Here is a 24,276-nt window from a genome sequence, read left to right as displayed (position 1 = left end):
AATGCAGACTTGAATAGTTGAATGTACTTAAATTAGAGAAGTGTTAACTGTTGATTTAAGCAAAAAATATGAGCCCTTATACTTACTAATTATAGTGAATGAAAACGCATCAAATCAGTTTAAGTAATCATTGTGTATATGTATTATGGCACCCGATACTAAAAATTTAAAAAAACAAATGTGAACAGCTTAAATATTTTTGTAAAAAAGTAAATCTGTTAGGTAACTATTTCACCACCAAAAATTCTTCTCCCTCGATAGCAGCTCCGGTAATACCTAGTGACCTTGACTAAAACCAAGAAGAGACTGCCGGAAGTGCGCTCCCGACCAAATACTCGTCCGCTCTACGCCGGCCGTACGTCTGTGCGTTTCAAGTGGATCGGCGAACTTGAAAACCGGAAAACCGGAAGAAGACTTCGAAGACCCAGCGAAAGGGTATTCGTGTCTCTTGGCACATGCTTACCGCGGCATATATAATGTTATTCGGATATGCACGATGACGACCAGAGAGCGCACTTAAAGCGAATCCTGCAGCGGTGGAGGCTCCGCGGGGCACTCCCACTAAACCCCGAGCGCCGCTTATGTGTACGTGTACCGCCGCCGTGTACTACCGTCGCCGCCGCCGCCACCTGCATAGCCGCCGCCACCACTTCATCTGACAACCTGCGACGGCAGCGGCGGCGGCGTCGTCGGTCACTGAACTATCAACAGCACTCGCACGCACGCACACGCTTACACGGCGGCCGTAGCGTAGTCGTATTATAGTGTGTTTTTGTTGTAGTAGTATTAGTAGTAGTATCTCTGTATCTAGTAATATTAGTAGTAGTAGTATTAGTAGTAGTAGTAGTATTAGTAGTCGTCGTCGTAGTAGCTTACCTGCCGCGGTCGTCGTCGTCGTCTTCTGCGCGCGTACCATCGCCGGCCGGCCGACGTGTCCGTGTGAGACATCAGTGCTCCAGTGCAGTCATCGCGGGTACGCGCACGTGCACAGAACGCATACATAATAAATATATTCATAATATTTATATATATTTTATTATCATTATTAAAGATAGTAATATATATAAATATATATGCAAATAATATATTTATAAAGAGTCGATTCGGGCGAACGTTCGATCGGTCTACATTTTTCTATACCCGTAAGCACTAGCGTTTTTCTCAAATCGTATTTAACTAACGTCGGGGAGTTTAAGAGATAAGTTTTGGAATTCGCGCTTGAATTACCGTCGTGCTTTCCATCTGAAAATGCTTCTCGCCAATTCGCGCCCCAAAAATCCCACCGCGGTATAACGGTGGCCGCAGCGATGCACCACCACCTGCCGGAGCAGCATCACCACCGACATGTTCCACCGTCGCAGTGCCGTCACTTGACGACCGCCGACCCTCGTCGGGCATCGGTCGCATTCGAACCGCCACCGTCGCCACCTCCGTCGTCGTCGTCGTCGCCGCGGACATCCGTACGAGTCGTCTGTTTTCGCGAACGCGCTACGACATAATACGCACGACGACACCCGTGTATTGTAAACATATATAATCGTCACAACATGGACGTGTTCAAGCTCGACCAGTCGTTAGCGGCTGGGTTGGGCGGCGCGCCGTCCGCCGACAAGCTGACGGCCGACGTATCGTTCGGTGCCGGCACCACGGACGAGTTCAACCTGAGCTTTTTCGATGACACGACCACCGACACGGCCGGCTCGGAGAGCCACGACCCGCCGGCCCAGGGATTCGGCGACGAGTCCTGCACCACCGCGGCCATGGACACGACCGCGTCCTCGCCCGCGGCGGCCGCTTTTCGCGACGTCCGCGTCCAGTCTCCGTGCACCAGTTCCACGTACCGCCAGCCGACCGCTTACGCTGGCCACACGGCCAACTCTCAACCGCCTCCCCCGCCACTGACGGTCGCCGTCACCAACTCGACGCCATCCTCGTCCACCACCGCATCAGGTCAGTGTTCGAATCGAGCGCGTTCGTGCCGATTTTTCCACCCGACTTCTATATATAATACTATACACGTTACATGTCAGCTATATTGTCATTCGCCCCGATCCAGAAGTTAGTGTGGTTAGTAGTTGTGTAGCTGCCAAGAGCGAGTTATTTTTTTTATTTCACGTTTCACCATCACATATGATATTTAGAGTACTTAATGAACATTTAACACAAACGATTATTTCACTCGCTTTCTGGTAACAGATGAATGAGGTTACATAGGTTATGCTTTTTTCTGTAAATGACTAATTTTACATCGTCGTTATAGACTTATTATAGATATAGCCTTTTAATTGCATGCTCGTTATTTAGACGCTTCTATAATAGACATTATCATAGTAATATTATACCAGTCGGCAATAGGATTTTGATTAGTAAATTTTTGAACAAAATTATCTCCGGCTGCGACTCGTGTATGCGGAACAGCACGAGGTCTATACACTTAAACGTAAACGTGAATATATTGATTGCCAAGTCCTCAGCAAGTTGAATAACCTATAGTCACTAGAGGTAAAACATCTAGTAAATAAACAAGTATTTTAGTTATCAAGGTAATGGTTTCATTGTTAATATCTATTTTCGTCGTGCCATTCATACCCATTATTCGTAGTATTTATAATTGTTTGAAAAAAATAACATTTTATATTTATAACACAGATTATATTCACGAGCGTGGGTGAACATTTTCACAGGTTGAGTTAAAATAAATTCAAACGTTGTTTACTACGACTAATTTTTCTAAATGGCTATGAAGCCAATATTGTAGAATTATAAACTTTTGGAAAGTTGTCGGGTACACTTTTTTTTTCAATTTAGGATCTGCTTATCTATCAATGGGTCCGGATGTTTTAGTTTTTTTAGTGTCCTCGGGGCCCGGGTTCTCACGCCCCTCTACGTTAATAATGTCGACCCTGCAGTACATATATACCTACGTACAAACTACGTGCGCTTACTTCCGATGACCCTGTGCGATACGTTTTGAAATATATAGGTATAATAAATAATAATAATGTGTTTAAAATATATCGTTTATACGATTTACGAGGAACTATTATTTAGGCATAATAGATCATTTGGTATTTATATATTATGTAATTTATGTAACTTGCATGCACAGTGAAAGTATACGAAAATAATCAATCTTTTACAACTAGTATCGTAGCCCGTAGGAAGTGATTTTATTTTAATATTATTGGTGCATATATTATAATGTATAATATATATATGTATGTGTGTGTGTTTATCTATGTATATGCATAATATAATATTTCTCGCTTAGTCACATTCACATTACGTTAGAATACTTTGATCAGTATAGATTATACTTATATTGTTTATACGAAACCGGTACCTACGCTTTTGATTTGCATCTGACACACGCTTTATGTTGATTGGAGGCGAACATTTTGTATTATAATACTCAAACCATAATTGTTGTATACGATGGCATACCTATGCAGACTATACTATTAGTTATCATTGTTATTAATAAATACAAGTAGTATATGAGTATTATTTATGCATCTTTTGACTGACTTCAATGCTATATCTTGTTTTTTATCTAAAAATATAAAGCTCATTGTATTCATTCTCGAATCATATTATGTTATATTAAATTTCGATTTCTGATTTTAATGAGGATGCGATTCAAGTATCTGTTATTTATTAGCTTATTACAAATGTACAGAAATTAATATATACCGTTAACTATAATAGTATAGGCTTTTACTTATATACTCTCAATAAAAACTAAATAACAATACATACAAATTAAAAAAGTATAAACGAAAAAACTCCCTTCTTCTCACCACAGGTATATTCGACGGGCTTATATATTTTATACGAACACTGAAGTTTGAGGAGTAATTGTTCAAGCCGATTTGTTCATCAGACCTTGTTAAGGAAACGTCTGTCGAAACTTTCATCAAGCACTTTCCGGAATTCATCGTAATTAGTTCATATATATAGTTATATAGTTATATACAAAGAGGATTAAAAGTTTTCACTAAAAATACTCTACAAGAAGTTGCACGAAACGTCGTTGGAACTTTTGTAAGACTTCATCGACCGCATAAAATGCAACGTACGTTATTATAATGAAAATCGATTTTTTTCCCACCCTAAAAATAATCTTTTATAGCTAGAAATCGTCGTCAGTGATAAAAGAAAAAAAAATGATTTTTTGCTAACAAAATCTATCGCGAAAATAAGTACAAAAATTCAAGGTCGCGTAATATAACAGGTAAACCATATTATGTGTATATACGACACTATACGTATAGAAAAATCAGATATTATATGTATAGATATTAATACCGGTCGTATATGATTATCTCGTGCCTGCGCATGTATCGGTTATGCGGTTATTTTTTCCTTGCACATTCAGTCATCCTCTATATCTATTATATTCTGTTGATCGATCATCGGCTTGCGATTGGTCAACGTTGTTGATGTTGAAGATCATTCACTTTGCTCGTGTACCGTTACCATGACTAACGCATATGAATACGTACATTCACACTCATATACACATACACACACATAACACACATATATATATTTTTTAGTTATATGCGCCAAGAGAGCACTACCCGCACCTATGCCATTGGTTACCAAAACCGTTCACCGCTGGTCTTGTGCCAAACAATTTTAAACTTGCGTAATTTAATAACATACCTACCTACCTGTTTTTTTATTTATTATTTTTTTTTTTATCCTAGCCTTCCGGATAAATTTCTTTCAGGCGTAATCGAATACATGGATAAATATATATACATATATGCGTTCTACAATTTTTTTTCAATTAGAATATGTTATATATAATATGTCGTGTTTTTATTATATTATGCATAAATATACCAATTTAAATGTTGGGATACCGTCAAATGCATTCCGTTAAATAAATATTGCATATAAATAATTCGTACACATCTCATACCCACCTATGATACAACTATATAGGTATATGTAGTATATAAAGACATATAGTACAGCACGGTATTGCAATGCCTACATAACGGTTTAAAATTCATCCGAATTCAATTCGTCTTATAATATTATTGCACTGGTGCTATATACGGAAATAATATAATAATTTGCCATTCGAAACACGTGCATGCCTAAAACGCTGTGTCTACGTACGTGACAGCTGTATTAATTTCTATAATATTTAAATATAAATATATAGGTATATAATATATATGTATATTCATATTTGTATTATAAACGCTGTTTTATTGAATTTGGGGCAATAAAAAAATAATTTAAATAAAAACGCGATTTTTTTATGTTAAATGATAGGTAGATACGTAATACACTATAAATAATTATAATTATTACTCGATTTTGATTTTTGTGTAATCTTTTTAACGGTGCCGTATGGACAACAAAAATTATAATTATTTGTATTATTACTTCATATCATGGGGGATTTCGGGATTAAAAACTTAAAATCATACATATTATCTCACTAGATTTTTATTTAATATACACATTATATTTATTAAGGTAGGTTTTTATATTGTATATTTGTTTGGCGTATAATTTGTTTATTATACTTATTATGATGTTCATTACATTTATTATTGTACTACACACGGAAAATATTATATCAAACGATTCAAACGGGAACAATAATAATAATAATAGTAATAGTAATAATATACCATCGGCGCAAGTCCGAACAAAAGTATTTAATTTTTCAACAGAACCAAATGTATTGTAGCTATACCTATACATCTCTACCGTGCTCGGTGCGCCGGCTCGCCGCTTACAAATCAATATCAAATATATAATAACGCTATCCACGATGCTAATAATATCATATTATGTATATATACTGCAGTATTGCAGTAGTGATAATAATACCGTAAATACGCACTACATAAACTTATGTAATATTATGTTTTTTTCTGATTTTATATTACATTAACGATGGTAGGTATGCAGTAGGTAGTATACATTTGATATTGATTGTTACTGACAATAATTTTGTCGTAGATCAGCTGTGGCACAATATTATATATGTTATGTAATAAATAAATATATGAATTGAAAAGCAATTCATCAAATATATTCATCTCAATTATATTCTTTGATGATGAATTTCTTCAAATTTTGATTTTCGGAATTCTTAAGGTACCTAATAACTTATACCTAGATATCAAGGGCGTATTTGAGTCGAGACCATGGGGGCAGGGGGCGAAACTAATTTTTCTTTTTTCACGTAAATAAATAAAAATATGAGTACCAAATTTAGTTATTAAATCAATGTATTATATAGAAAAAATACGAGTGATGGGGCCATGGGGGGGGGGGCAAATGTCCTCTTTGCGTCCCCTCAAATACGTCCTAGCTAGATATCATAGTATTTTCATATATATCATTTTTGTCTTTTAAAGACAAGATTTAAGTAGAGCTCACCCCGGTTTAATAAACATATTTTTCTAAAACAAAATCATAATTTTGCAGTAAAAGAATAAATTGTATTTCATACATTTTGACAAATCTAAATAAAAATCCAAATGAGTAGTTTCTGAGTAAGTAATAAACTATATTGTATTTTAATTTTAATAAAAATAATTTTAAATTTATAACTGATGATAAATGTAATAATTAGACTAGACTTATTATATTCAGTTAATTTTTACAAATAAAAAAAAGTTAATAAATTAAAAATATTATTTTAAAATTATCAGTTTTCAAGCTTACGAAGTATAACTTATCATTCTCAATAACTAAAAAATAATAACTTATAGATGCTGCTCATTTGAATTGCAAATTATATACATCAATATCTTTTTTAAGTACTTGCTTAACCTTTTATAGTATAAAATAAAGGTTTTATTTTTAATAAAAAGTTTGTATTAACAAATTGTTCTGCTTAAATGCTATAAAAAATGAATGAGTTAATAATTATGTATAGATAGATTTAATAGGTACTTACAAATTTAGCAAGGTTCTATACTCTATAAGTTCTAACGTAGACTTTTGAAGATTTTGCATTCTTTTTTATTTCGGAATAAGGAGAATAATAAAAAAGTTCAAAAAGTTTCATATAACACTTTTATTGGTAACAGATGATATTTTCAGCATGCACTTCAAAATAGTTACCTATTTTTCAATTTCAACCATTTTTTCTTTTTTCCTTTTTGTATCAAGAAAACTAATAAAAAACAGTATAAATAATATACTTTTTAAAAAGTCACGAGTTTTTTTTTTCGTTACAACATAATATTTATCAAACTCCAGGTCGAAACATTTTTTCGTATCCAATAATTGACAAATTGTTTCAATATTTGTTTTGTCATTATAAAATATACATATGAGTTCCATCGAATGTTATCAGTCATTACATTGGTACAGGTCATTTTGATACAATAATTAACTGATCGGTCCGTATAACATTTTTATGCATACCTACATCATGCATCAACAAATAATATATGGTTCAGTTTGTGTATTACAAAAATTATTTTAGAGTTAATTATATTAACTAGTAATCATATTAATGCCTGTACTGAATTTATTCATATTCTATGTACAATATATGGTTGAAAAATATACTTTTTTGTTAAGATTTTAAAATGTAAATATTTAATTTCAGTTATCACCTAATGTATTCGTTTACCTGTATAGGTACAATATTATAATTACAGTTAAGTAATAATAGGCATGTATATTATTCCTGATTATGAACAAGGCGGTGGATAGGATTTTAAATATTTTATGCTGTGAAAAGTTAGAGTAAAGTAAAACAATTATAATTAACCATAGTTTTGGAAGCAGTAGAATTCACTGAAACGACCTAAGAAAAGCGTAATTTGCGTAATTTTGGCAGTGTTAATTTATCAAGTATTAGCTTTGCGGGCAAGACAGCGAATAACTATTAGGGATCTATACAAAGAACTAGTATTATTCAACCATTTATTACGTTTTAACAATGAACGTTCATTAATTCAAAAAGTTTTTTTCAACATTTTTACTTTGGAAAATTTAAGATACTTTCATTCTTACATTTTACATAACTTTTATTTCGTTTACTATTATACCATAATGTTTTGAAAGTTCATATATATGTTTAATTATAAAATATAAAGTACAATTTTTTTATGAAAATTTCAATCTATAAATATAAATTATTAAAATGAGGTTTTTATTTACGAGAGCTTAAATTTAAAATTAGGAATACAATTGTAACACATGCATTTTATGCTCGTCTGAACTTAAAAGTTTTGAAATAATGATATTATACTAAATTTATTTTTAAATCAACTTTATTCATAATATTTAAAAAAGTATTCAATTGATAAAGTTAAAAATATAATTTGTAAATTTTAATATTCTTATAGTGGTTTGATCATCAATACTTTTCAAAATTTGAACATTGATTATTAAAATAAGCAACCTGTATTTTATACATGTATAATATATTTTTTAACACAACATAATTTTAATTAATATAATTATATGACAGAAATGCTATTTATAACTGCCATACCGTCGCTAATAAGATGTTATCGCTTATCTCAGTTTTTGTAGCTATACTATACAAGACATCAAAAACTTGTGTGGTTGATAATGTTTCTTATAAAGTTATAAGTTACATAAAATTTTTTTAAACTGTGAGATAGATAGTGTTACCTCTTAATGCGATGATATTTTAGTATTTCGAAGAGTTATTTCGTATCTGAATGTGCACATATATATTATAATAATTTAATATAGTGGTAGCAAGTCATGAATCGTGATATATTGCGGTACCACAACACAATAAAATGAAAGTTTGTTACAATCATCGCTACTGTTATGCAAATGTAAAGTACTTCATTATATGCTATTTCTTTTTATTCGAAAAAAATGTATTTATAGAGGTCCCGTGGTTTGAAAAATAGAAAAGGAAAATGTACAGCGAATTTGTTAAATTTGCCAGTTTCCTTAAAAAAGCAATTTACATATGAATTACACATAGTCAGGGTAATAATGCAATTTTAGTATTTTGTTAAGATTTGTATAATCAATTTTTTTAAATTTAAAATGATGTTATTATTTTTTAAATTTATTATAAAATAGTTATATTTAATGAATAATTAAATATTTGTAAAATGTAGCCTTTAAATTACCAATATTTGTATTAATTTCGTTGGAAAATTGTAGTAAAACTATTATTACTATGATATTCCAAAGTAAAACAGTAATACGCTTCTATTGTTCCCAAATTGATTTATTCATTCTAAGGATTTATACCTACTGCTTAATTTTTAAAATTTTTTTTTTTTTATGAAATTCATTTGAACTATATTAATAAATTTTACTTCAATATTTTGACTCTTTCGAAGAAATAATAAAAAAAAACTTGTCAATATAATATACTTTTATTCATCTTATTATACTTATTAGTTATTATAATTTTAGACAAACAATAATAAGGCTTTAATTAAATTTTAAGTTTGAAACAAAGATACTTAAATAATGAAATTATGTTTTAATTTAATTATCAAAACTAAATTTAAAACTTTCTTTTTTGAATGATTTGTATTATTTTTCATAACATCTCCTTTCAAAAATTCTTTCGAACCAAACTATTTACGTGCTCTAAGTGTTTCTTTAAATTTATAAGATTATGAGTTTATATTCGTGAAAAAATAAAGATATATATATATTATGTCCTTTAATATTAAAGATGATGTTGTATTAAAATTAACAAACAAGCATTTATTTTCTATTTCAAAAAAAAAAAAAAATACTTTGATGATCTAAAGATTTAAAATATAATTTATACTTATAAGTTATAACGTTTTACGTTTGAACTATGTCATTAAATTATTGTATAAACTATGAATGAAGTATAAACTACAAGATAATCTATTAATTTTGCTATCGACATTTTGAGAAATTTTTTTTTTTATTTCTGCATAGTCAGCTAAACGATAGTTTTATCTAATTCAAATTATTTTTAATAATTTAGTGAACTTCTTTTAACTTAATTTGAGACAATGGTTTAAGAACACTTATTTAGATAATTATTAGGTATTTATATATGTTTATAAATTACACAAATATTGAAGAGGAATTTTATCACACTAAATAATGATGAAAATTAATTAGTTATAGGTACCTACAAAAAGTGCTCTACTATTTCAACTATTTACATTAGTTCATACATATATTTTATGTTACTGAGGAGAGTTAAATATTTTCAATAGACGATTCGATAATATATATTGTCCGTTGCATAATGTTGTAACGCCTACAGTAAGTACCATATTTATATTATATTAAAAATAATATTTTTAAAAGCCAATATAATTTTTATCCTTTTGTCAGTTTTAAACACGTCATGATATAAACTTCAGATGAAAATTAAAATCGTACTTTTTGCAAAATAGGTACAATGTCTCAATAAATGCGATATTTTTATTTGAAAGTTACTAAAATATTTATACAAAATCGATCAAAACTTATAATCATTAAAAGCCTGTAAAGACCGCTGTCGATAACTTATATAATTTATATACACATTTATACACAATATACATTTGCTTATGAAGACATTACTTTGCATGGATTCAAAACATAAACGCGACAAGAAAACTCTATCAATATTAAACTTGTCTGTGTACGGTTTATAATATATAATATATCGGGCTAACAGTTATATAGATAGTCAGCACGCGACAAAAACAATAAAGTCCATATTTTGTACAAGGAACAATATTATAATACTCGTATTATGCTCAATATTTACTGATAGTAGAATTTTCAACTCTGTACTTATTACTTACCTATACAATTTCTATACAAAATTTGAAATATACTTAAGCATAATAATCAATTAAAATATGTTTTTAATATAATATCACAATACGTAAACAATACAACTATTATTGTATTTTAAACGTATAAGTAGATGTACCTACATTACAAATTATGTTTTAAACAAGGTGTAAATAACATACCAGCAAGCATCATTCACAGTTCACAGAACGATTATTTGGTAATGCGACTTGTTTATAATAATTGGAGTAAATACTACTTTTAAAGAGGTAATATACCAAGACAATTTTATAAGAATGTCACCACTTGGTAGGCGCTGATTCTTGTTTAGGGTTTTTATCGAAATTGGATATCTTTACACGTTTTATATTATATAGTCAAAACATCGTATTTTTTACGAATCACAGTAGAACAAAATACGTAGTTATAAAAACCTACCAAAAAATAATTATCATCGATTTGTTATTTTCAAACTCGATTATAACCTATATTATATAAAAACATAATTAATATAAAAAAAAAAGGAAAACGTTTTTTGTTCTTCGGGTTGTATTTATACAACAAAAACTATCTAAAGAAGCTTTATCTTCTATTATTTTTACCATCTATATTATATATTATGTATAGTATAATACACACTATAAAGTATAATTCACGTATGTATGCAGCCTATATTCGAGTTACTTTCTTTCTGAGAATTGGAAACACGGTTATTTTCTGCTGAACTGCCTCTACGATGCAAATAATATGAACTTTAGTTATTTCATCCCGAAAAAGCATTGGGTGAATATTGTTCATTTACTACAAATATTTTAAATTTTTTTACATAGTCCAACGTAATTTTTATAAACACAATTTAATTAATTAAGTTAGTATGTATTACGTATGATAGGTACACCTAATAATAGGTAATAAATTGTAACATCGTAGGCGTAAGCGGTGAGTGTAAAAAATAATTATTATTTCATAATTATTGATATAATATTATATGTTGCTATTCATAGTATAATTTTGCGAATTAATAATAAACGTTTCATTTTACGAAAAATCCTACTATCATATTACTAGTATCCATGAAATAACTACTTTAGTACTTTATTTATATTAGTGAGTTAAATGGCTCTTATTAGTTATTTCTGCAGTACTAACTACCAGGGATTTTAGATGTAAATACAATATAATAGATATCGTAAATCACGGCGAGCCATGCAGTTAACCACACAGGTCACAGAGACATTTTTGAACGGAAACTATATTACACGAGTGAAATAAATGGGCTGCGCAATATTACGATAAACCTATATAACCCATATATTTTAATATATTGTGTCCTGCGTAACTCTTGCAGTCTTGTTTTTCGGTGAAACCAAACCCAGCGTGATTTAAACAATTTTACTTGCTTTTAACGATCAGACACGTTTCCGATTTATTTTATCTCCTGTACTATACGATAAGATTTTTTTTTTTTAATATAATATATTATATTATTCAGTAATTTATTGTCTTATAATATCATTCAAAAGTGAGCGACTGTAATAATATGCAATTATAATTACTTAAATTTTATTTTATTTCCATCGTAAATCCATGACATCATATTATTTAGTAACTACAGCAGCAGTTAACCGCTAAATAGCCATCATTTTAATAATTGGGTGCATTTCCTAGGAACCGTGATACTATGTAATATATTAAATGTATAACCCAAATACACTCGGAAAAAAATTAACAAATTTATAAATTTACAGTGCTATATCAATGAACCTATCTCAGTTTTACTGTTTTAGTGTTCCTCACTTTATGACCTAATTCAACCGTAATGGGCAATTTACCTATAGTGGATTGGACATAGACCTAGCACTAGGTATATTTCCTAACGTGATTCATACTACTTTTTAAACTTCACTAATATCTCTAAGAAAGTCTTTGAAATTTTCATCAAAGTCGGTTGAGTAGTTTTCGAGTCTATAAGTTATGCAAACATAAAGACATTGTCCTTTGTTGTACATTTGAATAAAAAAATATAAACTAAATATTATTTCCTTTTATTTAAAAAAAAAATCCCATAGCAATGCCTATATAGTGGGTCGACTTGTCTTATAATTTTTTTTTTCTGTGGCTAATGTCAATCCTGTGTAGAAACAAAATAATATTTGATTTTCGTGTGCCCAAAAAAAAATTTAAAGGGATAGTAAAAGAAGCTAAAAACACCCTCTTAGTTTCAATGAATCTATTGATATGACTTTCATTGAAATCAGTCTATTATAAGCTCTTAAGATTAGTAGGTACGTTCAAATATACCAACTATTTAGCTTTATAATATTATGTAGAGATACGCGAGAACATTTGTTTTCTTTATTGTGGATCTTCAGAATATGAATAACAAAACAAATTTAATTGTCCAAGTTTAGTGTTATTAGGTGGTGTAAAATCGTGCTTTGAATTAATTATGCACTTACTACATATTGTGTTGAAATTATTGTTTTTATTTTTTAAATTGGCATAAATAGTGTTAACTGTTAAGCATAATATAGTTGATTATTATCGTTTAGTGTAAACAATTTATCTTTGTTTCCTCAACATAACATAAATTCAGTATATATATTATACACGCATTAATAATGTCGTTTGAGTAGCGGATGTTCGTTAACATTTTTAGTGAACTTTACTACTTATATTTTATAATTCAACGTTTGTTTAATTTTGACATGTACCTACTAGGCAGATACATGCCCATAGGTAAGTTACATATAGAATGTCAATATTTCAAACTCTAATAGTAATTTTAAGTTTCATGATGTGGACGATGCAAGATTATACCTTATCCATAATATGTGTACCATAGAGAAATAATAATTTAAACATTTGACATTTTTATTATTGATACCTTTATAAATACATATTATTTATGTGTAACACATTTTTATGATTTGTGATCAAGGTCAAATCTGATTCCTCGGAGTCCAGACTTCATCATTCCATCAACATTTTTATAAAATATGCTTAAAATCTTTTGACACCAACATATATTCATAATGGTCATAATAAATTTTATTAATGTGCTATTATTAACGGAATGTTAAAACTTAAATTCAGTAAAAGTAGGATTTCAACCATGGAAAAAAATCTTGTTTGTCGAAGAATGTTCAGTAATATATACATATTTTACCCCTTTTCCTTCGAAAAAACCCTAGGTGTGATAGTCTTGATCGTGATCATACAAACAATTCTAGCAAAGAATTTCCTTTCGAGTCGTATAATATCATATAATATATGAATTTGTCACGGAGTTTTCAAATGAAAATTCGAGACGCCACAAATCTCGTAACTCAGCTTAAATTTAGCCTATTGACGAGTTGTTAGTCATCACATTGTACAATGTATTATTTAAACGACTCTGTTCGAACGGTGTTAGACAAGCTGGTGGTAACCAAGTTAAGTTAGGTAAAAACCTAGCTTTGGAGTAAGACATATACTGGTAGTATAAAATCACGGTGTAGTGCGGCTATACGTTCGGCTGCAATAGCAGCGTTTAGAGCATTTATACGTTTATACGAAAATTATTTAGCAGACATTTTGGACCGTACCAGCAGGTCGTTCGTGATATTCGAGAGGACGGAACTGTACGTTTCATCAGCCGGTATCGAAAAATTAATCAAAACATGACAATGATGACGTTCGCGATGAGACCATGAAAGTTTATTCGCCACACCATACAGACGATAGTCGATAATATGATCATTGGATAATTTTAGTTACCGAATGACATCATCGCATTGAGACGAGCATGCATATTTTGAAATGCTAGAGGAAAGGATACAAAAAACCGATAATACTATTATAATAATAATATAGGCGGGCACATAAACGTATATCATTATACATACCGTCGTCGGTCCGGTCTTGCATATACTCTGTATATACGCATATTATATATTGCAGCAGTGTGCACGGTGCGTGCGTTTAACTTCCTACATAATGTGTACCTATCTATAATACTTCTATATACGTACCGTGGTACGTGCATATGTGTGTACGGGCCGTGTACTCGGATCATAATAATAATAATAATAATATAATACTACCACGCGCAATTGTGTGTGTGTGTGTAGTACGCACAGGAAGGATGGAAAAACGCGCGCGGCGAGAGACTGAGACGGGACGAGAGAGAGAGACGATTAATAATTATTTATCGTCGTCGGAACTGGTTTTGTGTTTTAAGTTTTGGTACGGACGAGCCCCGGCAGCGCGCGTGTGCGGGAGAAGTGAGGCTGCGGGTAGAGAGTAAAAAAAAAATAAAAAAATAAAAATAAAATTATAAAAAAGAGTTGGCAAACTGGTTATGCCGCGCGCGCACCACCGCACCGCAGCCCGAATACACACGCCGCACACCGTCTTTCGCGTTCGTACCTATAGACTTGTATATAGTGCTACATGGGCGTGTGTGTGTGTGTATATGTTTCTGAAAGCACTCAAGGTTATTGAACCGTCCGGCGACGGAATCCTTTGCTGCTGTTCGTATTGCCTCCACACTCTCCACCACGGTATATAATAATAATATAATATGTGTGAGTGTGTACGTAAATGTAATATAATAATATATTTATATCTTTTATATTGTCGTGTGTCTCGCTGTTTCTTTTGATTTTTTTTTTTTTGTTTGTTTTGTTGTGTTTCGTTATTATTATTATTATTTTACTTTTTTACTTTATTTTCATCCGTGTATTATAAGATGAAAAAACACACGAATTCCAATTATTATTATTATGTTTCGCGTGTCTTCGAGATTTTCCGTTTTTACGGAGACCCCGCATTCTATATTATATTATGACATTACATCGCCCATGTATATAACAATATATTATCGTTTATTATTTGTATAACTTATATTTTATTTCGGTGCGAACAGTCAGTTATGCGACGTCTCCCGATTGTGGCATAACTCGGTGTGCAAAAACGACGTATCTGATACAATATCAGTTATTGATATGAGCATCTGGATCGTGCATAATTTATTGTTATACCCTGTCTTCATTTCGACTTACAATCCAAACGATTTGGACAATACGATTTCATCGTAAATTATTTTTGTTTTTGAATCTAGTTCGTTAGGCGTAGTATCAGTATAGTATTAAGTTTTCAATTCGTTTGTTTTTAGGAAAAATCCCGAGGATAGATAAATAAGTGTAAACCTGACCAAAATTAATGTTTCAAACATTTTAAGCTATGACTTGGATTGGTTGAATATCAAGTGACTGTATAACTACTGAAAAATAATAATTATTATTGTGTTCTATAATTCTAGATAATAATATATTATAACAATCGTGATGACTCAAATATAATTTTGAATCTTGTATATTTATCTTAGAATATGAGTATAATATAATGAATGTAAATATACGAAGTGTAGCAGAAACGACTAAAAAATGTAATTAACTGTGTATAATTTTGTAACCAACAAGCGTAGAATTTTAATAACCGTTTTAAACACATTATGATTTAGGTATTCTATAATATTATAGACTTAGACTTATTCTATCTGAAATTTCCCTTAATCTTTTGATTCTTTCAAAATATATACTATGTAGTATTCAGGTCTTGGGGCTATTATGAAAACTTCAGAATATCAATGGGTTCGCTTCAAAAATAAACTCAGTAAATCATCAACCACTCTGTGTTTATATATTATTCATATTTATCGAATCTTTTCACCGAACAATGCGGTCGTACAAATATTGTAAAAATATAGACGCTGTAGAGAGACACAATAATAAAATAGCCGAATCCTCGGGCTGGGCATCTATATAAACAAAAAAAAAACGACTCTATGAAAACAAATATAGTATATAAATATATTTATACATTTATACAAGACGTCCAAATACAAGAAGTTAACTTATATATATATTGTATAATGCATGTATACGACCATTAGTGTAGAATATATACTTGAATTTTATGCGATGGTTTTTCCATTCTTCTTTTCCTTTAACTACTAAAGCAATATTATATATTTGAAATTCGACGTTGGCATCGAGTCGTTAAAACACCATGCCACCGCCGACCGTGTGTCCACACGAAGTCGAAATATCTACACGGAATAAGGCGTGGTATTATTATGTATAGGTACCTATAATATTATAATATGTACAAGCGCGTGTATAGAGAATATTTGTCTTGTCGCATAATGATCGATGGCGGTGTCTGTCAATGATCAACGTCGGACTGAGGTAATTAGATATAAGATTTCTATGCTCTTCTAAATTGAAGTGATTTCTGACTTTTTCAAATGCATTTTGAATAAAATGGTTCTATAATTTTGATTTGAAATAAACAATGATTTCTTTATAAAATTTGATAAACATGATAAATTTATATTTATAGAATATAGTTTTAAGGCCTATATTCATGTATAATATAGTGGATCTTATTTAAACTTAAATTGGCGTTTGAATTAAATATTTAAATACCAAATTACACCAAGATGGTGGTTAGAAAAATCTTGTATACGTCAAAACTATATCAAGTTGATAAAATAAATAAATCAAAAATTGTATCAATCGTTTCCGTTCCGATTACACATTTTTTTTTCTTTTGCTCATCAATCGGGCCAATTTTTGATGAGATTTTATTTTATTATAAGTGATATAGGTACCTATGATAAAATATTATGTAAGTGCAACTGCACTTTCCGTTTAAAATCGATGTGGTATGTTACACACGTAGGATTTTAACCATGGAAAAAATCTTGTTTGTCGAAGACTGTTCAGTAGTCTATACAAAGATCGAAGCCAATAGGAATTTTAACTGAAGAGCAAATAAACTGGACTCTAAAAATTATTAAAGGTACCTGAGTTCATTATAATGTATAAACCTATTATGTATTATAATATATTCCCATATGATCGAGTCGGCGAAGGGATTTCAATCGAAGCGCGTGCGTGTAAACGAAAATTAATAAGACTAGAGGTCATATAGTCGCAGTCGATTACCAATAATATTATATATTTTACCAGGTATAAGAGTGTGTGTATGAATATAGTATACTTGTAATACATGGCGACTATGGTACTACAGGTGATAATAATATTATTCGAGTACCGGAGTACCGGTTATGCTCGCGTACCTATATATTAAAATATATACATATAGTATAACCTAGACCACCTATATATTATAATATCTATAGCTGCCGTGTACTAAACATTTATACAGGGGATTGTAAAAAACCAACCGTTGACTCGACTACAGAGTATAATATTATGTAATGTATTATACACTGCTGCAGTGATTTTTTGGAAAACATTTTTTAAATAGGAATTGACTTTTCATTTCGGTACGGTCCGTGAACACTATTTAGGTACCTAGGTCTACCTACCGATCGCGTGAGTCCTACACATTACGTTTACTATACCTACCCGCTGCGGTATCATATATATTATATACAAGACATTTTATTTTGACGTCTAAACGCGCGTGCGACCTTATATAGTAATTCGTTTCATTCTATAGTCGTTTTAATTTTATCATCATACGTACAAAATAGTTTATGTGCAATATTGCTCGGTAAAAAGTTTTTTATTTTCGTAGTTTTATTGTTTGTATAACAATATTATTATACATTAACGACTATAGTTTGAAAATTTCACCCGTCATGATTATCCTATTTTTATAATATTATCGCAGCCGTGTCTGTATCCTAATTTCCCTCTGTGATAAAACAACTGACTGTTTTTCGACACCAGCCAGTGTTTTCACTAAAAATATCACGAAGAACTGGGTATAATTCCATACTTTGTCATCCCTGTATGTTGTCAGTTAATGAGAAAAAAAGATACGATCCCAATTACATCCAAGTCAATTTTTTGTTTTGAATCACTGATTATTTATATTTTTCTGTATTTGAGTATAGTATTAACATTAAATAAAACCACTATAATAATACTATTATAATATTATTTGTCTGTTAATTATTTATGTACCTATATTATTACTTATTTACAAAAATCTATATTATATTATAATATGTTAGTAATATATTTATAAATGTAATGACATGTATGATGTATGTAATATGTATTGATAAATACGTTTTACTATATACGTTTTATACATGATTAAAGGTTATAATAATTACAAAGATAAGCTTGATCATTATTTTATTTACTGATATTTATGTATAATTGACCAATTTTATAAATGCTACTAGATTAGCAGATATATAGATATAAAGTATATTGGTGAAATACAAATAACACAAGATTTTAAATTTAAACTAAGTGTATTTAGAAATAAAATGTTATCTTATAATATTATACCTTTCTTTTGATAAAATACGGTATGGAGATTTGGGGAAAAATACTTACAATATCAGAAAATAGATTATATTATACAGTAACTATATATATACAGTATAACTGAATAAGTATGCGCCTATATGTAAGCTCCACAGTGTTTTTTCGGGTGCAACGAATAGGTATAACAAATAATAATGTTATAATATCCATAAATCATAGATAAGTACATCGACGTCTGTTGACGATCTTACTTTAGAATAGCTTATGAATGCTCTGCAGTATAGCATATATTATATTTATAGGTATTGAGTTAATTTAATACACTTAGCACAATTATTGTAATGCATTAAAAAAAATAAAATAAACTTTATATTGCGCTGCACCAATATTCACTCTTCGTAATAATTACAATAAAATATACAAAAAAAAAATACTAAGTATCACTACTTAGTTTATCTAAGACAACGTAGTAGCCAGTAGACACGTATTAGGTATATAGGTATATATATTTTTAACATATATAGAATTATAGACAGGTACCCTTAGTTATAAATTATAATATTTTACCTACATTATTTTTTGTTTACGTATAGTCTGTTGGTGAAAATAATCCATGTCCACTATCCATACGAGTACATATCACTAGTAATAAAACGTGTAATTTTCATAATGATATAATAAACGTTTTGTAATATATACATAAGTATATTCTGCGTAGAGTCACACATATCTTATATTGTATTATCGCATAGATAAACAGTAGTTTTTCTCGAAAGACTTCAACGCGAAATTCAATCGTAGTAGAACTCATGAGTCATGACAATAATATATAACTATTATTGAATGTACTGTAGCAGTTTTTTGCGTTTTCTCATGAACGTATACAATATTATAGTTAATAAATTTATAATAGACAAAACAACTAAACTGAATATAAAATTTTAAAAAACTAAATAAGTTATTTTGCATATTATATTAAAATAAAAATAGTATACATATAAGTACCAATGCGCTTTTGATTTAAATTTGTTACACCGCGATTGCGTGTCCTGTACTCGCTATATCTCTTCGCTATATACAATTTATATAATATGGACGAGTAGATAATAATCGTTTTTCATCATACCTATAATGTATAATATAACGTGTAATCGTGATGTTCTCTACATAGACACAGCAGTAGACCACGCAGATACATACGGCTGTTGACTGCTATTATAATAATATTATAATATATATAAACGTATTCGTTGGACCAGCAGCAGATAGTTCTCTTTCTATATATTATTATTACTATTATATTTTTACTCCTTGCCCGGTTACTATTATAATATCATGCACGTGTACCTACATATACCTATCCACCACATCAGTGTTGTAGTACACCTACCATGTTATTATTATTATTATTATTATTGTGACGGCACACACCCACCGCCATCACCAGCTTGGCATTCAAATCTCAACATGTGCGTCACTCTCGTATTACAATAATATCGCGTACAGATGTAGGTACGTATGAGAAACATTTGTAACGATCATATTTTTTTTCCACCTTATGTATTGTTATTCCACAGTCTCCAAGATATTGTTAAAGTTCACTTCTTACCCGCGCGAATCACAGCCGTTCCTGCTTGACGTCGATACGTATTTTAAGCACGATTTATCAGACATTCACTTCAATGTATTATAATATTGTATCGTTCCAAGTAAAATAATAATAATAATAATTTATTCAACAGCTAAGAAAATTATTGATGAATTTGATTTTCGTCCAAAGAAAAATTTTTTAATATCTATACCTATCGCCGATCAACACTTCGAAATCAGTTTAATCATATCATTATATTTACAAACATTTTAGTTTCATCTCGCTTCATTTTATAAGTTTCACATATAATAAAATATAGCTAACGATGGATAATAGGATTATTATTAACTGATCTTATTAAAATATATATTACATATTATGGTATATGTAATATACATGTATAATATCATAACGGTTGTGATTATAATAACTTATTAAGTACCTACCCACCTAAACACCATCTCGTGTTGGTGTTAAAATCGGGTTTATGAACTGATGAAGTATATTAAACGTATGTTGATCCCTCATAATATAATATCTTCACATTATTTTTGTGTATTTATAATATTCGGGTTGATTGACATTAAAAATATTATTCAATTGCAATAAATAGCAAGGTACAATACATCCGTCATCTATAGTTTATAAAACTAGTACCTATACATAGGTAATGGAGTACACAATATAGTATTTTCTCTGATGTAAGGAAATTTAAATTAGCGAAGCTTACGGACATTATAATATAAATATGTATGAATAATAAATCTACTCTGATTTTTATTCTATTATTATACTATTAGGTATCCGTATTATATTGGCCAATAGTTAATACATTTACACGATTTGTATTTTGAATGACAACGTCAATTTAACGAGTGATCGAAATCATATAAATAGTTATATAGTTCTTCCGCATAAGTTACATCGGTTTTCGTTTTCCGTCTTCTACACCTACAGTATGTAGTTTACTAAATAATATTATATACATAGACAAAAAATCAAAAAATACTTGTCGAGTTGTTATTGCTGCAATGATTGAAATGGCTAGATGATTTATTGTTGACGGGTGAAAAGAAATATATAACGTATACAGGACGGGGTTGTAAGGTACATAGCAGTGACTACATTTAAACCGCGAGGGTGCCATGAAATGTAGGGCGTGACAGGTCTGATGACCTAGTTTCTTGGATTCCCTGCCAAGGCCCAGTCTATATACATTCGTACTTCGTATATATATTATGTACAGTCCCGGGTGGCGGATCGATGTCGGTAGTTTTCGACAAAACGATATTGCTGTTTTCCTCTGAGCGTAGAAAATATAATGTACGCTTTACTTACGATTTAAAAGTTCCAAAAACGCGTACTGAAAATATAATATTATAAATAGCATGTATACCATAATTACCTAATCTAATTTATTAAAAAACGAAAATCGTAAACGATACCTTTTATGAGTAGTAAAAAGTCATCAAGGATTCCTAAACTCAAAATAAATATTCTTTAGTTTATGATTTGTATTTATAAAAGTTATTCGAAGTCGTATGTACAATGTTTGTATTATACAGAAATTTTTTATTGGGTACTTATTACTTTTTTACCAGTATTGAAATTCATTGAGCTATACCTTAAAACATTATTTTAAATGTCTTAAAATTATGTGAATTTATTCAAATGGCACATGCACATTTGGATATTATAGGTTATCAAATTTATTTCATTGATATTGATATTATACTATTTATTCTATAATATAGTTTTAGCAATACGCCAATACGTATCTCTAAATGTTTCCGTATAGACGACAATATTATAAATTTTACAATAATATTATGTATATTATATATACGCAAAACGTCACACCGTCTCAACGTATTTATCTCTATATATGCAAAATTATTATATAATTTACGATTTTTGAAAATTATTAGTATAATAAAGATCTGCGTTTATTATATTTTTAATATTTCTTGGTTAACTAAACTGAAAATAAGAATAATGACCTTAGGTTGTTGAGTATCTACTTAAAAATCTGGTACTGTGGTGTAATTAATTTATATGACTAATATTTTTGAACATTTTTCATACATCAAACTATCATATCACATTAAATGTTCAAATACATATTTTATTTATATCATATCTATAATATAGTAACGGGAGTTTTACAAAATAGAATGTTCTTAGAAATATTATAATATGTATACACTATACAAGAATATAAACTCATTGAGACACTTAGTAGACACTACGTAGCTGATTATATTACACGTTAGTCGACGAGCGAGAGTAAAACAAATTTTGACAAAGACTAACCAGATATGTAATTTTAGAAAAATATTTCTTTGTATATTATTTATAATATTTTTATTCCAACATTATAAAAACATTGAGTACCCATGTTCACACAAGTAACAAAATAATAATAAACAAAAATAATTGTTTTCCTTTTAATAATAATAAAAAAAAAAAACGTTAAAATAATAAAATTATTCTGTTGCGATTTTCAATTTCTATCAATATAATATGTTTTGTTTACAGATCAACATTTTGCGGCAGCCGACTCGAACACTACGCCGGCCAAATCGTTTGTACCGTGTCGAGTGTGCGGCGACAAAGCGTCTGGATACCACTATGGCGTCACGTCGTGCGAAGGATGCAAGGTATACAACAGCAACGATACATAATAATATATTACATTAATTACAATATAATTTTTGATATATATAATTTAGTGAGATTACCCACGTTTCAATTGTAATATTTTACGCTCAAGTCGTTGTTGATTATTTGATACACACGGCCTTTAAAACCGCAGAGCACATTATAATAATTGTATAGTATGTTATCTTCTGTGGGGAGTTACTGACGAGAATAATAGAATGCGCGCATGCGAGTATCGCGACAAGAGCTCAAAAAAAAAAAAAATGCATACTATTGTCATAAACTAAATATTAATTACATAAGTTTTAGTTTACGCTTATCGCTACCACACATAAAATAATAGTATAATACACATACCTTCCAAGTCGATAACTTTTCATCTTTAATTAATATTTCGCTAACATGATTTTGGGAAATTACTGTATACTATATATTTACTACAATATACTGTATTATATATTGTAGTACTTAATAAAAATGTTTAGTTTACTTGAACTCAAAGTAATAAAATGTAGGTATGTGTGTGTTTTTGTGTTGCTTAACAATTTGGTATTGCTAATTTATGTAAATCTTTTAAAAGTTAAACTACTCGTTTCCATTAAGAATTTAAATATAGTTATGTAAGTTTTAAAGTTTAGGCAGAAGGTGGCTATAAACTTATATTTGGCAGGTAGGTATTTTTGAAAACAACCATTATGAGACATCCTCTGTATAAATTATATATACTATATATATACCTATATATAATAAATATAGTTTGAGGAAAAGTGAGTTTAAGGTTTTAAACGTTTTAAACTTAACTAGTATACAAGGTATTTGCATAAAACGCTATTCAGATTGCACATTCAGAACTTTTTTGATTTTATTACTGATTTGAAGATTTTATTATGAGATTAACCAATACCTGTATGCACTTATATACCACTACCTTTATTGAGGAAAACTATAAAAGATACG

At 29.9% G+C, this 24,276-nt stretch overlaps 1 protein-coding gene across 2 annotated transcripts in view; it reads left to right on the top strand.

The window, feature by feature from the left end:
- LOC114132411 (ecdysone-induced protein 78C) overlaps nt 1-24,276 on the top strand; it is a 63,689-nt gene that overhangs the window by 19,359 nt on the left and 20,054 nt on the right. The window contains exons 1-2 of one of the 2 annotated variants that reach the window (XM_050200012.1): nt 832-1,950; nt 23,197-23,318. In XM_050200012.1, coding sequence (XP_050055969.1) covers nt 1,548-1,950; nt 23,197-23,318 — 525 coding nt within the window. In that variant the 5' untranslated portion in view covers nt 832-1,547. Of the gene's footprint in view, nt 1-831; nt 1,951-23,196; nt 23,319-24,276 lie in introns of those variants that run through there. The other variant, XM_050200020.1, reaches the window with a different exon arrangement.

Source organism: Aphis gossypii, chromosome 1 (genome assembly GCF_020184175.1).
Source record: "Aphis gossypii isolate Hap1 chromosome 1, ASM2018417v2, whole genome shotgun sequence".
Classification (NCBI taxonomy): domain Eukaryota; kingdom Metazoa; phylum Arthropoda; class Insecta; order Hemiptera; family Aphididae; genus Aphis; species Aphis gossypii.
Note: the sequence above shows the minus strand (reverse complement) of the source record. Positions and strands in the feature narration are given on the sequence as shown.